This window comes from Lepidochelys kempii, chromosome 2 (assembly GCF_965140285.1).
Source record: "Lepidochelys kempii isolate rLepKem1 chromosome 2, rLepKem1.hap1, whole genome shotgun sequence".
NCBI classification, from domain to species: Eukaryota; Metazoa; Chordata; order Testudines; family Cheloniidae; genus Lepidochelys; species Lepidochelys kempii.
The window spans coordinates 198,177,247-198,192,749 of NC_136381.1; the positions used below are offsets into that span (position 1 = coordinate 198,177,247).

General features: G+C 42.1%; 1 protein-coding gene across 7 annotated transcripts in view; it reads left to right on the plus strand.

Annotated features, from left to right (window-relative positions):
* Positions 1–210: 210 nt before the first annotated feature.
* The window catches only part of SLC4A7 (solute carrier family 4 member 7), a 160,772-nt gene continuing 145,479 nt past the window's right edge, over positions 211–15,503 (plus strand). For all 7 annotated transcript variants that reach the window (XM_073333411.2, XM_073333416.2, XM_073333420.2 and 4 more), the window contains exon 1: positions 211–423. In XM_073333411.2, coding sequence (XP_073189512.1) covers positions 376–423 — 48 coding nt within the window. In that variant the 5' untranslated portion in view covers positions 211–375. The remainder of the gene's footprint in view (positions 424–15,503) is intronic.

Consider the following 15,503-nt stretch of genomic DNA (forward strand, 5'->3'; position numbering starts at 1 on the left):
AGAAGGGGCCCTGACCTGGGAGCTGAGCTCTCTCCTCAGGAGAGGTCGGTAGGTCCCCGCCTGCCCGTGGCCTGGGTCGTCGTCGTCTTCTCCTCCTCCTCCTCCTGTTGCTTTGGGACAGGGGGGCGGAGCTGCCTTCTCGCTCCGATTAGCTGGAGACGCTGCCAATCGGATTGGCGGGGCGGGGCTCTGCTGGAGCAGCGAGGCGGGAGGGGGGAGCGAGCGTGTGGCGGAGGATTAATGTAGCCTCGTCCTGGGCCCGGCAGCGGCGCTTCCTTCGTCTGGCTCGGTCGCCCACAGCGAGCCCCTTTCCGCGCGCTCCTCTCTGCCGGCGGGCGGGCGGGCGCGCGTGCGGGCGGGCGCCGCCGGGGCGCCATGGAGGAGGAGCGGGCGGGCGAGCAGATGAGACCGCTACTCACCACGGTAACGCCACGCGCCGAGCCCTGCCCGCTTTGTGTGAGCAGAGCAGCCGGCCCGGCTGGGGAGGGGGCGCCGGCCCGGCTGGGGAGGGGGCGCGGGCCCGGCCCTTTGTCAGCAACGGCCGGCCGGCCGGCCGGGGAGGATGTTGTTGCCCCCCCCGCACCCCCGCAGCCGCCGGGCAGGAACACGGAAGCGGCGCCGCCGGGTACCCGCGTGCCTGAGGCTGCAGAATCGCTTTCCTCTTCCCCTCCCCCCTCCTCCCCTTGCCGGTAACGGCCGTGGGGTGAGGGCTCCTCTCGCACAAGTGCCAACCCCCCCCGCGCCCCGGGGCTGCGCGTTCGCGCGGTGCCCTCCTGGCCTCAGCCCGCCCCGGCTCCGCGGCCGGCGCAACTGGTGTGCGCGCTGGGGGGCTCTCGGCTGGCAGCCGATGCCCCCCTCCCGTAGCTCTGCCTGCGCCGTGTGCGGCAGGCTGCTCCCTCCCCTGTGCTCCCCGCTGGCTTTGGTGCGGACGGCGGCGTGGGACGGGGGAGGCTGGTTCCTTTGTTCCAGCCTTGTCTCTGTAATACCCGCTTCAGGCCCCTGCAGCCCATGCTCTTGTATAAGAGAGAGGGTAAGGAACAGGCTCAGTAGTTCCCATCCTTCACTTTGGTGAAACCATGGCTGGGCTAATGTACCCGTTGGGCGGGCAAGGGGTGATCCGCTCTTCCCTTTTCTTAAGGCGGCTGCTGCCCCTCTGCCGGGGGGCGAGAAGGGAAGTGTGCACACATGGTAGCTAAAGATTTTTATTTTTCCTCTTGTTCTCATGTTGCACAGCCTTATACTCCGGTCAGGTGGATATGATTCCCAATCAGGTGTGTCTCGCCAATATCTGTGAGGGAAGGATTAAACTACATTGATTTGGTTCATTTCCTTTCATGCTTGGTGGTGAAGGGAGGCAGACATGTGTTCCCTTACTTCCTGTGCTACTGAAAAATACATGTGGCTCCATAGTTGTAATTTCCTCTCTCTTTACCCCTCCCTCCCTTTTAGATGACTCAAATTCAGGGTTTTATTAATAAGCCTCTCTGACCTTATTCTGATGTCCCTTTTTAATGCCTTCTCTAAGTAGGTGCTGCATAGTAATATATTCTTAGTATCAAAAGAGGAGGGATGTGTGGTTTCCAACCTATGTAGTATTCTGATTGCCAAAAGAAACTTGGACATCTTTATTTTGTTTTACTCAAGACTGTTCAGGTATTTTTCCTTACTCCTTAAGAACTAACTTTAGTCATTAACGTGTTAGAATCAGTGATGTGCTAATTTGCTGTTGATATACCTACCTGTTTCTCATGGTATTACAACAGTGTCAATAACTTGATATGGTTCAGAGGTCTATGAATGTTGTATTTTCTCTGGATCCTGTCATTTGTGTTGCAGGTCCGCTTCGGTTTAAGAAATTGGTTTAATATCTCCCCCGTAAGAGTTCAGCATAAAAAAAGTGCATCACTTTTCTATGGCCTTGTCTTCTTCAATTAAGAAAAAAGATGTTCTTAACTCCTGTTAGCTAATATGTAGTGACTAACATGAGGCTCATATCAGTCACTACATATTAGCTAACAGGAGTTAACACAACTTTTTCTTAGGATATGTCTACACTACAAGTTCTACAGTGGCACAGGTTAGTGCTAAACCATATGGATTGAGAAGCTTTGTAGGTTGCAAATGTATTGGGCTACAATACTGGAGACAGAAAACCAGGAGGGGGGCTTGTGAACGTGACCTGGAGAGGAAGCAGAAAGACAGCGCTTCCTGGGCACAGAGCTTGCTAGTAGTAGACTTGAGGATTTCTCAGTAAGGAGACTGCCTGGTGTTTTTTTTTTTTTCTTCTTCTGTGAGATGGAGTAAAGAAGGGATTCCAGACATATGGGGCTGCGGGGAGAGAAGAGTATGCAGAGGATGTTTGTGTAAATTAAGCAGAGTGAAAAGGGGTGGGATTATGTGAAAGAGACCAGCAAAAAGGTAGGCAGAAGCTAAATTATACATGTCCTTAAAGGCAAGAACAAGTAGCCGTGGTGAAGTAAGTGACAAGTAAGCAGGTGAGCATCGATGATGTGCTGATGCACAGGCAAGCTTAATGGCTCTTGGACCAGGTGTACGCTAGAAACTTTTGCTGGTACAGGTTGGTTAGGGATATGTCTCTTCTTGAGATAATTCTGTACCAGCAAAAGTCATAGTATAAACTTAATAATGCTAGTATAAAAGTGCTTTAGCTGGTATAGCTTATTTTGGTCAGTGAAATGGTGTAAGCTATACCAGCAAAAACACTTTTTTTTGTTTTTTCCAGTATCAGCTGTGGCCATGTCTAAACTACAGTAGTACAGCTACAGTGGTGTAGCTGTGCCACTGTAGCATGGTAGTGTAGACACTTCCTGCCTCATGGAGGGTTTTTTTCTATTCATATATAGTACATCCTCCTGTCTGGGGGGGTAGCTAGGTTTAATGGAAGAATTCTTCTGTCAGCCTAGCTGCATCTACAGTGGGGGGTTAAGTTAACCTAACTATTGCACAGGGTGCAAAAGTATAAAGTTATAGAAAAGTATGTCATAGCATGGAAAAGGTTGAGAATTACTAGTATAATTCATTTTCCTGTTGAGAGGCTTTCCACTTATTTCCTCTGTGTGATGGCAGAAAATGGGGAGTCTTGTCTGAATTGTCACAGCTGGCTTCCCAAAGAAACTTATTTGGGCTGTCAGGTAGGCATCCTTCTGATATACTGTTCTCCTGCAGGGAATCTTAACTAGCAGATTTCCTGTCTCTTTAAGGAACTGTAGGCTATATAAAAGTTCAGATCACAAAGGTTTATTATAAGGTGGACACCCTTCCTCTTTTGCTACTGGCAAATGTACTGCTGAAGAATGTTCTCTTGGAGAGGTTTCAGAGTAGCAGCCATGTTAGCCTGTATCTGCAAAAAGAAAAGGAGTACTTGTGGCACCTTAGAGACTAACAAATTTATTTGAGCATAAGCTTTCATGAGCTATAGCTCACTTCATCGGATGCATGCAGTGGAAAGGGATGCCTTTCCTTCAGCATTCTAATATGCTTAGATTCCACCCGCGTGAATGCTGAGTGAGACTCAGGTGGAAAACTGAATAAGAGTTCTAGAAATCTGTGCAGAATTTTCTTTCTTTACAGGTTGGAATATCTACTGTTATTGGAGAATCTGTTAGTGAGATAGGAGGTGAAGTCTGTTTATGTTCGAGGCCAGAGTGGCAGGGAGTATCTACAAAGAGAATTTGTGGAAGGGAGGAAAATACCTGTCTTGCATTCTTGCCCCTTTATTTTAGTGTATCTGCCTTCTAAAGGAGCGGTCTCTATTGCACCATAAGGTGCCTGAGAGGAATACTTCTCTGAGTGCAAGAATTACCCTACTGGGTCTGATCAATATCCTGGTTTTGGTATACATGCTGTCTGATGTACTCTTGTATACTGGAAGAGCAAATCCCTCCTTTCTGAGGACAGTTTTAGATTCTCTGGGTAGTAAAAACAAATATCACTCAACTCAGATATACATGTGCATTTTCTCATTTTTTTTTTTTTTTGGCAGCAGTTACTAGTAAGCGTTCCTTTGGTGGCTGGACCAACTTGAGGCCAAAGTTAATCTGTACGGTTTCCTAGCATTTGAGGGCTGAGACCATGTTCATCTTGCTGATTTAAACTAACAACTCTTCTTCATACCCATTCACTGCCTCATTTTATGTGTTGGGGTGGCTTATATTTCTATATCAATAACTTTTGATCATGGCCCATAGCTGGGCAGCCGCTAGCAGTCCAAGTGGGATCCTCACAAGAGTTTCATGTGCCTTGATGTTATGTCAAAATCTGGGGAAAATGAACTCTGTAACATTCTGCTTAAAGGTGCTTGCAGTTATTTAGGTGATGTCTTAATCACATCTCCTAGGACTCAGCAGTGTGGCTTCATTATGGGGGCTACTTGAGTTTGAATATCTTCTGCATTAGTTAGGGGGTGACCTTCTGGTCTTTTAAGTCTCTAAGAATGTAGGAGGCATAGAGTCCAGTGGCTTTGTTTCCTCTCCCACTCCCTGTAAACTATTGAATTTATTTTTGTGTTTGCTGAATCTGTTCCCTTCCCGTACGCTGCTGTGGAAGATGTTGGGTTTGAAAGTGTTCTTGTTGGGGCACAGAGAGAGTGAGTTTGAGGATTCTCTGGCTGGTTTACTTGATTTAAAAGACTGCAGTAACATGCCTCACCTGATTTTATTGGAGTATGTGTCTGCAGCTTTTCTGTAGTGGCTGCATGGGTGGTTACTACTCTTTTTGAATAATAGCTTTGGAGGTGACATGGGGGGCAGGGTGGGTGAGTCCTTTTTCAGTGTTGGATCCTGTTGCTAGAATAACTCCAAATTTTTGAAAGCTATGTTTATGTTGGACACAGGCTCATAGATTATTTCACTGACACCTCTAATATGGACAGATATTTTTCAAGACTTCCTTTTCTTTTTCATCAAAAATATGTAAATAAAAATAAAAAACGAAATCACTAGGATTACAAGTCTTGAAGCCTGTGACAAAGATTTTAAGGGCTTGGGAGGGTACAATATTCATACAATAACAGTGAAAACTGGGTAGTTGACCAATATAACTATACATGTGACAAAAATGCTACCTAGAAATGACATAACTACTTAATATCATTGTCTGTCTGAACTAATCAAATATACTTTCTTTGGTTGTTCTTCCTTCCTCAATCATCTTCATCAGTCTCTATTCTAGAAAGTAACTTCTATTGGTATGTCTAACTGCATATCTTGATTGTTCTTGGAAAGTGATTCTGATACTAGGTTTATTGGGATATATGAGCTCAGACTCAAGCTTTCAGCCGGATTATCTCATTTTGAAACCGTTCTGGCAACCTTGTATCACCGGTTTTGATACATAATGTTGATTTATAGTATTTAGTTACTGAAACAGTTACCTTTTAAAATAATTTATGGCTTTTGGGGGTGGAGGGTTAGTTTCCTTTTTTGGGATTTAGTTTTGGCAATTTGAGTTCTAGGCAGATGTCAAAGAATTGGGGGTTTTGGATGGCCTTCCCTTTTGTATATACTGTAGTGCAGTGGTTCTCAACTGGGGGTCTGTGGCCGCCCAGGGCTCTGCAAGCCCTTTCAGGGGGGCCGCGGGACACTGTGGCTGAAACCCAGAGCCTGAGCTCCGGCACCCCATTGCCGCAGGGCTGAAATACTGAGCCCCAGTGTCACCTCGCTGTGGGGCTGAAACCCCGAGCACTGGTTTTCTCCCCCACCCTTCCACTGAAGTGCCAAAGTGGGGCAATTCTGGGGGCAGCTCCACACACTCCCAGCCCCCGAGCAGGGTGGATTTGATTTAAATCACTTGTCAGGAAGACTCCATTTAATCATGGATTTCTACATAAAAGCGCATTCTTGTTGGTTGTTATAACCTTAATACATATTCTGCACAATTCAGGGATAGATGTAGGTTTCATTTTTTAGAAGGTACACACTACACATTTTTAAAGTGATTTATTTTGAAAACTTTTCAGATTATTTTTAAAGCTCTATCAGACAATGAATGATTGGTTATTTCATTTAGCAAAGGTAATTGAAGCAGTTCACCTTCCAGTGACTTCATAAATCTATCTCCAATTCAACAGGTTAATCTTTAATATTTGGAGGATTTTCTTGCCATGCTGTATTAGGAGGAGAACATCACCAAACGGACATTTAAATGGTTTTATTTAACTAAAACAACAACGTTATGTATTCTGGATTTTTTTCTTCCACAGCAAACATATATTTAAATGAAGCATATGAATTTTTGAGTTTAGTTAAACATTCAAGTTTTTTAAAACTTTTTTATTTTAAAATCAGATTTGTTTTTGTTAAAATTGTTTTTAACTACACTAGTTAAAATATTTAAAGAACAAAAATTAAATAGACTGTCAGCCAGGTCAACATGAGAAACTTAAAATATTGGCTTCTGCAGCTAACTCAGTCATCTTCACCTTCATTTTCCTGTTTGTTCATAATCTGGAAAAGAAAAACAAGCTTTCCTGCTTTTTCAGGTCCCGAACAATTTCTCAATTTGGAATGAATTAGTCCAAAGGAAGAAAATATTATTTCTACACTGGTGAAGAAGCTACTGCTGTGTAGTGAGTCTCTGAATCCAAGTCTCTGAATCCTCTTCAACAGTCTCTGAATCCAAGCGATTAAGTGACTTCCACCGGTTCACTGGTGTGACTTTCTTTAAATCATCGTCAGCAAACATATATTTCTTGAATGGTTCACCCATAGCTCTGAAGTTTGTTATAGTTGGCATTCTGGGGGGATGATTATTAGATGTCCATGTCAAAGCCAGCCCCTCTTCTTCAACAGTTAAGCTTTGACCCTGGTACCGAGTATTAAGAATATTTGCAAGAAAATGAGCTGGAAATTGTTTGTCCCATTCATTTTTGTAATGCTTGTAATTTAACTCTGTCATTGCGTATTTCTCTTTTTAAGATCTCACTCAGTTCCTTCCAAATTTCAATAGCGTCAGCAATAAAACAGCTATTACCCTGCATTTCATAGAATATCAGGGTTGGAAGGGACCTCAGGAGATCATCTAGTCCAACCCCCTGCTCAAAGCAGGACCAATCCCCAATTAAATCATCCCAGCCAGGGCTTTGTCAAGCCTGACCTTAAAAACTTCTAGGGAAGGAGATTCTACCACCTCCCTAGGTAACGCATTCCAGTGTTTCACCACCCTCCTAGTGAAAAAGTTTTTCCTAATATCCAACCTAAACCTCCCCCACTGCAACTTGAGACCATTACTCCTTGTCCTGTCGTCTTCTACCACTGAGAATAGTCTAGAACCATCCTCTCTGGAACCCCCTTTCAGGTAGTTGAAAGCAGCTATCAAATCCCCCCTCATTCTTCTCTTCTGCAGACTAAACAATCCCAATTCCCTCAGCCCCTCCTCATAACTCATGTGTTCCAGACCCCTAATCATTTTTGTTGCCCTTCGCTGGACTCTCTCCAATTTATCCACATCCTTCTTGTAGTGTGGGGCCCAAAACTGGACACAGTACTCCAGATGAGGCCTCACCAATGTCGAATAGAGGGGAACGATCACGTCCCTCGATCTGCTCGCTATGCCCCTACTTATACATCCCAAAATGCCATTGGCCTTCTTGGCAACAAGGGCACACTGCTGACTCATATCCAGCTTCTCGTCTACTGTCACCCCTAGGTTCTTTTCTGCAGAACTGCTGCCTAGCCATTCGGTCCCTAGTCTGTAGCTGTGCATTGGGTTCTTCCGTCCTAAGTGCAGGACCCTGCACTTATCCTTATTGAACCTCATCAGATTTCTTTTGGCCCAATCCTCCAATTTGTCTAGGTCCCTCTGTATTCTATCCCTGCCCTCCAGCGTATCTACCACTCCTCCCAGTTTAGTATCATCCGCAAGTATCATTTAGTATCATTTTGTTCAAGGCTACAGAAATAGGCTTCAGGGTACGCAGCATGTGTTCAACATTTCTCTTAAGCTCAATGTGGATAACTTTGGCTGTGACAGTGCCATCTATTTTGTTCACAAACTGTCACCAGATTAGGCCAGTTCTTGATATAGTGCTCAAAACAGTCCACTACTGAGTTCCATCGCACGTCTTGTCGGGGAGTTACCTTGGTTCCTCCCACTTTTTTCAGAGCAGCTGCTGCAAAGTGGTTATTACAGAAGTATTTTGCAATTTCAACAACATTAGCCTTTATTTCTGGACCACTGAAGTCTTTGGCTAGGAGGTACATCAAATGAGCACTGCAACTGTATGTTAGCTTGGGACTCTTTTTTCCACCGTATTCTAAATTTCTTCTCATCTTGGGTACATTTGCAGCATTGTCTGTGACCAGGCTGCGTACTAGACATTTGAATATTTTTCACAGTTTGTTATAGCTTTTACTGCTGCTACTTGTAAGTATTCTGTTGTGTGTGCATTTCCCGATGTATCAATTGGCTGTGTAAGGAAGACATTCCCTTCATCTGTTTTCACACAAGCACATACAACAGGATCATTGTGGACATTGCACCCATCAAGACTCAAGTTAACAATTTTACCCTCTAGACCCTTTGCACACTGCTCAATTTCTCTTTCATACACTTTATCCAGCAATTTGCCTGCAATATCTGCTGTGTTGGGTGGACTGTATCCTGGTCTTAACATGGTTCAGTCATTAATGAAGTGTGGGTTCTCAATCATACGGAAAGGAGAGTTTGTTGTATAAACAAACGACAATTTTTTCATCAATTACCTCTTTGTGTAATCTGCTGGTTCTTATCACAAATTTATCTATGGTTGTTTCTGGATGATGGAGATTTTTCTTTCTTTTTGCTCCATGTGATCTACTGTGGCTATATGACATACATAATGTGAGTGAAACACTATCATTGGCAGATAACTGAAACTGTAGAAAATGATGGTGATCTTGAAGGTGGAGAGTCTTCAGAATCCTGTATGTTGAGGATGGATTCTCCTAAACAGAATAAGTCAATGCAGTTATTTAATTATTATTACCATACTGTTCATTTTAGTATTACTCATTGCGTTCATTGACACTCGGTACTACTTTAAAGGTGAAATTGTAAAAGGAAGATCTGCCTATTTCACCTATTTTATTTTTTTTATCACAACTGCATCTGAGCCAAATATATAAATTTTTTTTTTTTTTTTTTTTGCTCAAATGTGAAAATTCAAGAATAGTCCAGACGGAAGATAGGCAGTGTCCTTAAGAAAGAAGTATGAAATAAAAAAGTTTACCAACCTGAAGATGCTGCATGTTCAGACATGTTCCTTTCATCATCTTCAACACAGCTTCCTCCTGAGATGAAACACTTCTCATGATGTTGTTTCATTTGGGCAACCAGGCCTTGCATTTCTTTGTTGCACTGTTTTTGCATTTTGCACGCATGCACAAGTAGAGGAACTTCATTAAAATATTCCCAAACTGGGCCTCTCTTATGGCCTGCTGCCATTATAGGTTTCCCTTGTTATGAGAGAATGGTATGGTATATCTCAAATCAATGAAGGCTATACTCAGAAAGACCTCAAGACTTCTGGAATACGCTACTCAAATAGTTTCACTTTTGTTTCTACTGCCTGTCCTTCCCTTCTCACATGTATGTCCAGACTTCTTCTCCTTGTCTAGATCTATTCCACGCCCAACAATCTTTTATTCACTGAACTTTTTGAAACTTTGTTCTTTTAGAGAGAGTGTAAGGGATTGACTCTGTACACAAATTTGCAGAGGGACAATAGGGTTGGGGTCTGTCATCTCACCTCTATTTATTTATTTATTAATTTAATTAAAAACACTTTTGCTGTTAACAAGAACGTTATCTCTGGAGACACAAATCCACAGTTTGAGAATTGCAAAACTAAGCATCTCTGATGGTTTCTTCTAGTCTGAGCACTGAGTCCCATTGGGTAGATAGAAAAATTATCCTAAATAATATATACAGAAGCCCCTGGAACCCATAAGATTGGGTTCCTAGTCCATGAACTATTGGAACTCATTCACAAAACTTTTCTTAAACTTTACATGAATATATTGTCTCATACTATAGAATTAGAATTTATAATCCCTTATCTTTGAGCTATAATGTATTTTTAGATAGCTTTTTTCCTCAAAAAGCATTTTATCAAAAAAAAATCAATTTTAAATAAAAACTTTTTTTTAAAATTTTATTTTAAAATAATTGATTTTTAGCCACCCAGGGTGAGGTATCTCTCCCCTACGCAGCCCTGAGCACCTGTGCGGTGCTTAACAGGTGGATGTGCAGATTAGAGGGAACTCAGCTTGTTTTTGCTGATTTTTATCTTGCTTGGTTTAAATTGGGTTGTGATAATAGCAACTCAAATGAGAGGCCTCTGGATCAAAAATTATTCCATGCTACCTCTTGAGAAACATGTCAATACTTTCAAATTCTCCCTAATTAACATTTCCGTAATATTTGTGCTTGTCCACTTTATGGAAGAATAAGGATTCTTTGGTCTCTTCTGGACTTGATTTACTGTAATTTACTTCTGTAGAATTTGTCCCAAACTATCTCAGGGACTAACTACAATGTCTTGGCTTATTACTTGATAATTTTTATTAGTTAGGTGTTCTTAAACATATAGTTTCATTTTCTCTCTAAAAGGTATTGCATGACATAAGTCTTGATTAACTCGAACTATATGTCTACACTGCAGCTGGGAGTGTGTCTCCCAGCCTGAGTAGCACATGAATGCTGGCGAGCTTGAGGTAGCATGCTAAGCAAAGCAGTGTGAATGTTGCTGCTCTGGCGGAGATTTGGGCTAGCCACCTAGGCTCAAGGCCACCCAGCCTCCCAGACTTGAGCTTGGGTGGCTAGCCCGAGTCTCCGCCAGAGCTACAATGTCCACTCAGCTATTTTTATACTGCTAGCTTGAGCCCATCTATCATGAATCTGTCTACCCAGGCTGGGAGGTTTAACTCTGTATTAACTAAGGGGTTTGGGGGTGTGTGTGTGTGTGTGTGTGTGGTGGTTCCCCCCCCCCCCCCCCCCCCCGATTTAATTGTTACTAAGTACTAGCTTGGTTTCAACATAGTTGTCTGTCTGTGTTGTTGTAACATACTATGAGTTACTATGCAAAATAAATGACTGGTACAGCCTAGATATATAGGGGTTTTTTTTTTAATGTTAGGGTTTGTTTTTAATAGGTCTTTCAAAAATACAGCGATATGTAAGTATACTATTGTATAGTTATGCAAGTTTGGAAATAATTCTTAATCTGCTTCTTCAAAATAAGCTAGGACTCAAGCTAATGTTTTGAGATAGCAATATGAGCTCAACTGTTAAAAACAGCTTGATCCATATGAGGCTCCTAGTAATCTGTTGGTTTATAAAAGCACTACAAACAGGCAAAGTTGCTGATCCACGTGGCTTGGTAGGGTGAACATCTGAATCACATAACTGGTGCTTAACTTGGAGCTTTGGAGTGCATAGGACCTTTAATAACTGAGTTTGCAAACTGCCAATGTGCTGACCCACCTCTTGCTTTGAGTTACTGTCCATCCAGGGATTTAGATGGAAAAGTGAGAATATCGTTTGTTCATAAGTGAACATTTCACTATTTTTTGCTACTCAGTTACTTTATTACTGTGGTATATTTTAAACTTAACTTTACACCTCTCTATATTACTTCTGCCTAATTTGGCAGAATCTAGAAAGTCTGGGGTTTCTCTACCTAAAGACTAAGGAAAATCTTAAAACTTTTCTTAAATGCGAATTCAGTGCTTACAAAAATTGTCAAATTCTTAGCGTATGTCTAAACTACAGGTGCTACCGTGGCAGAGCTTCAGTGTTGCAGTTAGGCTCTTGATACAGTGATGGAAGGTGTGTGTTTTTTTTCTTTTTTTTTTCCCCCCAAATTGTAGTAAATCCATTGCCTTGAGATGTGATCGCTAAATCTACAGGAGGATTATTTCATTGACCTAGCTGTGTCTACTGTGGGGGTTAGATTGACCTAAGTATGAATTTTTTTTCATAGCCCTGAATGACGTAGCTATTTTGGCCTAAGTTTTAGATGTAGACTCCAGCTTCTGGGATGGAGTTCTGTATTAATTTACAGAAGAGATGAGGAGCAGTAGCAGTGAAAGATTCTCAGATCTACTCTGCCAATCTGTACAGCTGATTTACTTTGCTCTCTATGCCTGTTCAGTACTTTGCCTCATTTTAAGATGGCATGTAAGAGAATGCATTACCTTTCTTGAAGCTTCTGAGTTATCCTGTTTGGCTTCATTTCATTGCTGATTGCTTTTGTAGTGTTAAAAATCTTCCTACAAAAACAACCATATAAAGTTATTGCAGTTAATATTGTACTTGTGCTGTCATTACAGTTGTAGCATCATTATTGCTGAGGTTTAAAAAAATCTTCAGTGCAGATGCAACATTACACAACTTATCAAATGTCTCTCATATACTTGTGAGAGTGTAATGGAAGCATTATGAACAAGAGTAAATATTCAGATTTAAAAAGTCAGTAATTATGGAATTTATAATCTCTATACAGATGTCTCAAATTATTGTGTAAATATGCAATCATATCTGATCCGATAGATGGAGCCGTTTTGGTACTTTTGTCAACGCACACTTGTGTAATGGATTTTTAAAAAATCAGTTTTCTTTTTAGTTCAACTTTTTTTCTTTGGTGGCATACTCCATCACTACTTAGTCTCTTCCATAGGTAAGGAGAAGATGAAATGTCCTATAAGCTCCATAGCAGTGTAGATATACTTAGGGTTATACTGTGGGAAAACTGTGTCTGTCAAGCAAGCTAACTGCCCAAAAGAGCTTTCATATTATGAGCACCTACTGGTTTATGCTACAGAAATGTTAGGATTCAAATATGCTGCTGCTACTGTTAATTAGTATATTAACTTGGGATTCTTTCTAGAACTGCAGTCTCTTCTATGAAGAATAAAGTAGAACCTCAGAACTGACCAGTCAACCACACACCCCATTTGGAACCGGAAGTACACAATCAGGCAGCAGCAGAGGGCCCCCCGGCCTTCCCCCCAAAACAAAAACAAGAAAAGCAAATATAGTACTGTGTTAAACGTAAACTGCTAAAAAAAGGGAAAGCAGCTTTTGTCTTCTGCATAGTAAAGTTTCAAAGCTGAATTAAATCAATGATCAGTTGTAAACTTTTGAAAGAACAACCATAATGATTTGTTCAGAGTTATGAACAACCTCCACTCCCAAGGTGTTTGTAACTCTGAGATTCTATTATACTCCTAACTGTGATTTCGTAAGTGTTCAGGCACCCCCCATCTTTCCATATTTTGCACTTGAGCATAATTTTTTCCCATTAGGAGGACAGAATTCTGCTCTATTTGGAGCCTACCAGTGTCTAATATAGTGGCTTCCAAGATTTTCTTTTAGGATGTTGTAGTCTTATTTCCATCCTTTGAATGACCATCTTCATTTGGGAGATTGCTTATACTAGAACACTTAGATTTGTTTACATGTATAGGTATAAAATGTGTGCTTTTTAAAACCAACAAAGACACAAGATTACAGTATTTCTAAGGAATTGACCTGAAATCACACAAACAAGGTAATTCAGAATGAAGTGTTAGACTGGACTTTTTTAATTCAAATCATTCTATATATTTTTAGAAAGTTATGGTGTTTGTCTGAATTGAAAGCCAGCTCTACATGGATTTAAAATTCCATTCCACAGTGGGTATGGCTACACTGCAGTTGAAGGTGTAATTTCCAGCTTAGGTAGAGATATATGCGCTACACCAACATTCCACACAAAGATGGACTACAAGCCATCAGGAACAGTATCCCCGATACTGTCATGGCAAACCTGGTGGCTGGACTTTGTCCTCACCCACAACTATTTCACATTTGGGGACAATGTATACCTTCAAGTTGGAGGCACTGCTATGAGTACCCGCATGGTCCCACAGTATGCCAACATTTTTATGGCTGACTTAGAACAACGCTTCCTCAGCTCTCGTCCCCTAATGCCCCTACTCTACTTGCGCTACATTGATGACATCTTCATCATCTGGACCCATGGAAAAGAAGCCCTTGAGGAATTCCATCATGATTTCAACAATTTCCATCCCACCATCAACCTCAGCCTGGTCCAGTCCACACAAGAGATCCACTTCCTGGACACTACAATGCCAATAAATGATGGTCACGTAAACACCACCCTATACCGGAAACCTACTGACCGTTATACTTACCTACATGCCTCCAGCTTTCATCCAGACCACACCACATGGCCCATTGTCTACAGCCAAGCTCTGCGATACAACCGCATTTGCTCCAACCCCTCAGACAGAGACAAACACCTACAAGATCTCTGTCAAGCATTCTTACAACTACAGTACCCACCTGCTGAAGTGAAGAAACAGATTGATAGAGCCAGAAGAGTCCTTAGAAGTCCCCTACTGCAGGACAGGCCCAACAGAGAAAGTAAAAGAATGGCACTAGTTGTCACCTTCAGCCCCCAAATAAAACCTCTCCAGTGCATCATCAAAGATCTACAACCTATTCTGAAGGATGATCCCTCACACTCACATATCTTGAGAGACAGGCCAGTCCTCGCTTACAGACAGCTCCCCAACCTGAAGCAAATACTCACCAGCAACCACACAACAGAACCACTAACCCAGGAACGTATCCTTGCAACAAAATCCATTCATAGAATCATAGAATATCAGGGTTGGAAGGGACCTCAGGAGGTCATCTAGTCCAACCCCCTGCTCAAAGCAGGACCAATCCCCAATTAAATCATCCATTGCTAACTCTGTCCACATACCTATTCAAGGGACACCATCATAGGACCTAATCACATCAGCCACACTATCAGAGGCTTGTTCAGCTGCACGTCTGCCAATGATATAAACCATCACGTGCCTGCAATGCCCCTCTGCCATGTTCATTGGCCAAACCGGACAGTCTCTATGCAAAAGAATAAATGGACACAAATCAGAAGTCAAGTATTATAATATTCAAAAACCAGTTGGTGAACACTTCAGCCTCCCTGGACACTCAATTACACACCTAAAAGTGGCAATTCTTCAACCAAAAAAAACTTCAAAAACCGACTCCAACGAGAAACTGCAGAACTGGAATTAATCTGCAAACTAGACACCATTAAATTAGGCTTGAATAAAGACTGGGAGTGGATGAGTCATTACACTAACTAAAAACTATTTCCCCATGCTAATTTTCCCCCTACTGTTACTTGCACCTTCTTGTCAACTGTTTGAAATGGAACATCCTGATTATCACTACAAAAGTGTGTGGGGTTTTTTTGTGTGTTTTTCCTTTTTCTCCTGCTGATAACCTGTCTTAATCATTTGGTCTCGTTAAGAGTTGGTATGGCAACCCCCATTTTTTCATGGTGTGTGTGTGTATCTTCCTACTGTATTTTCCAATGTATGCATCTGATGACGTGGGCTTTAGCCCACGAAAGCTTATGCACAAATCAATTTGTTAGTCTCTAAGGTGCCACAAGTACTCCTTGTTCTTTCTGCTGATACAGA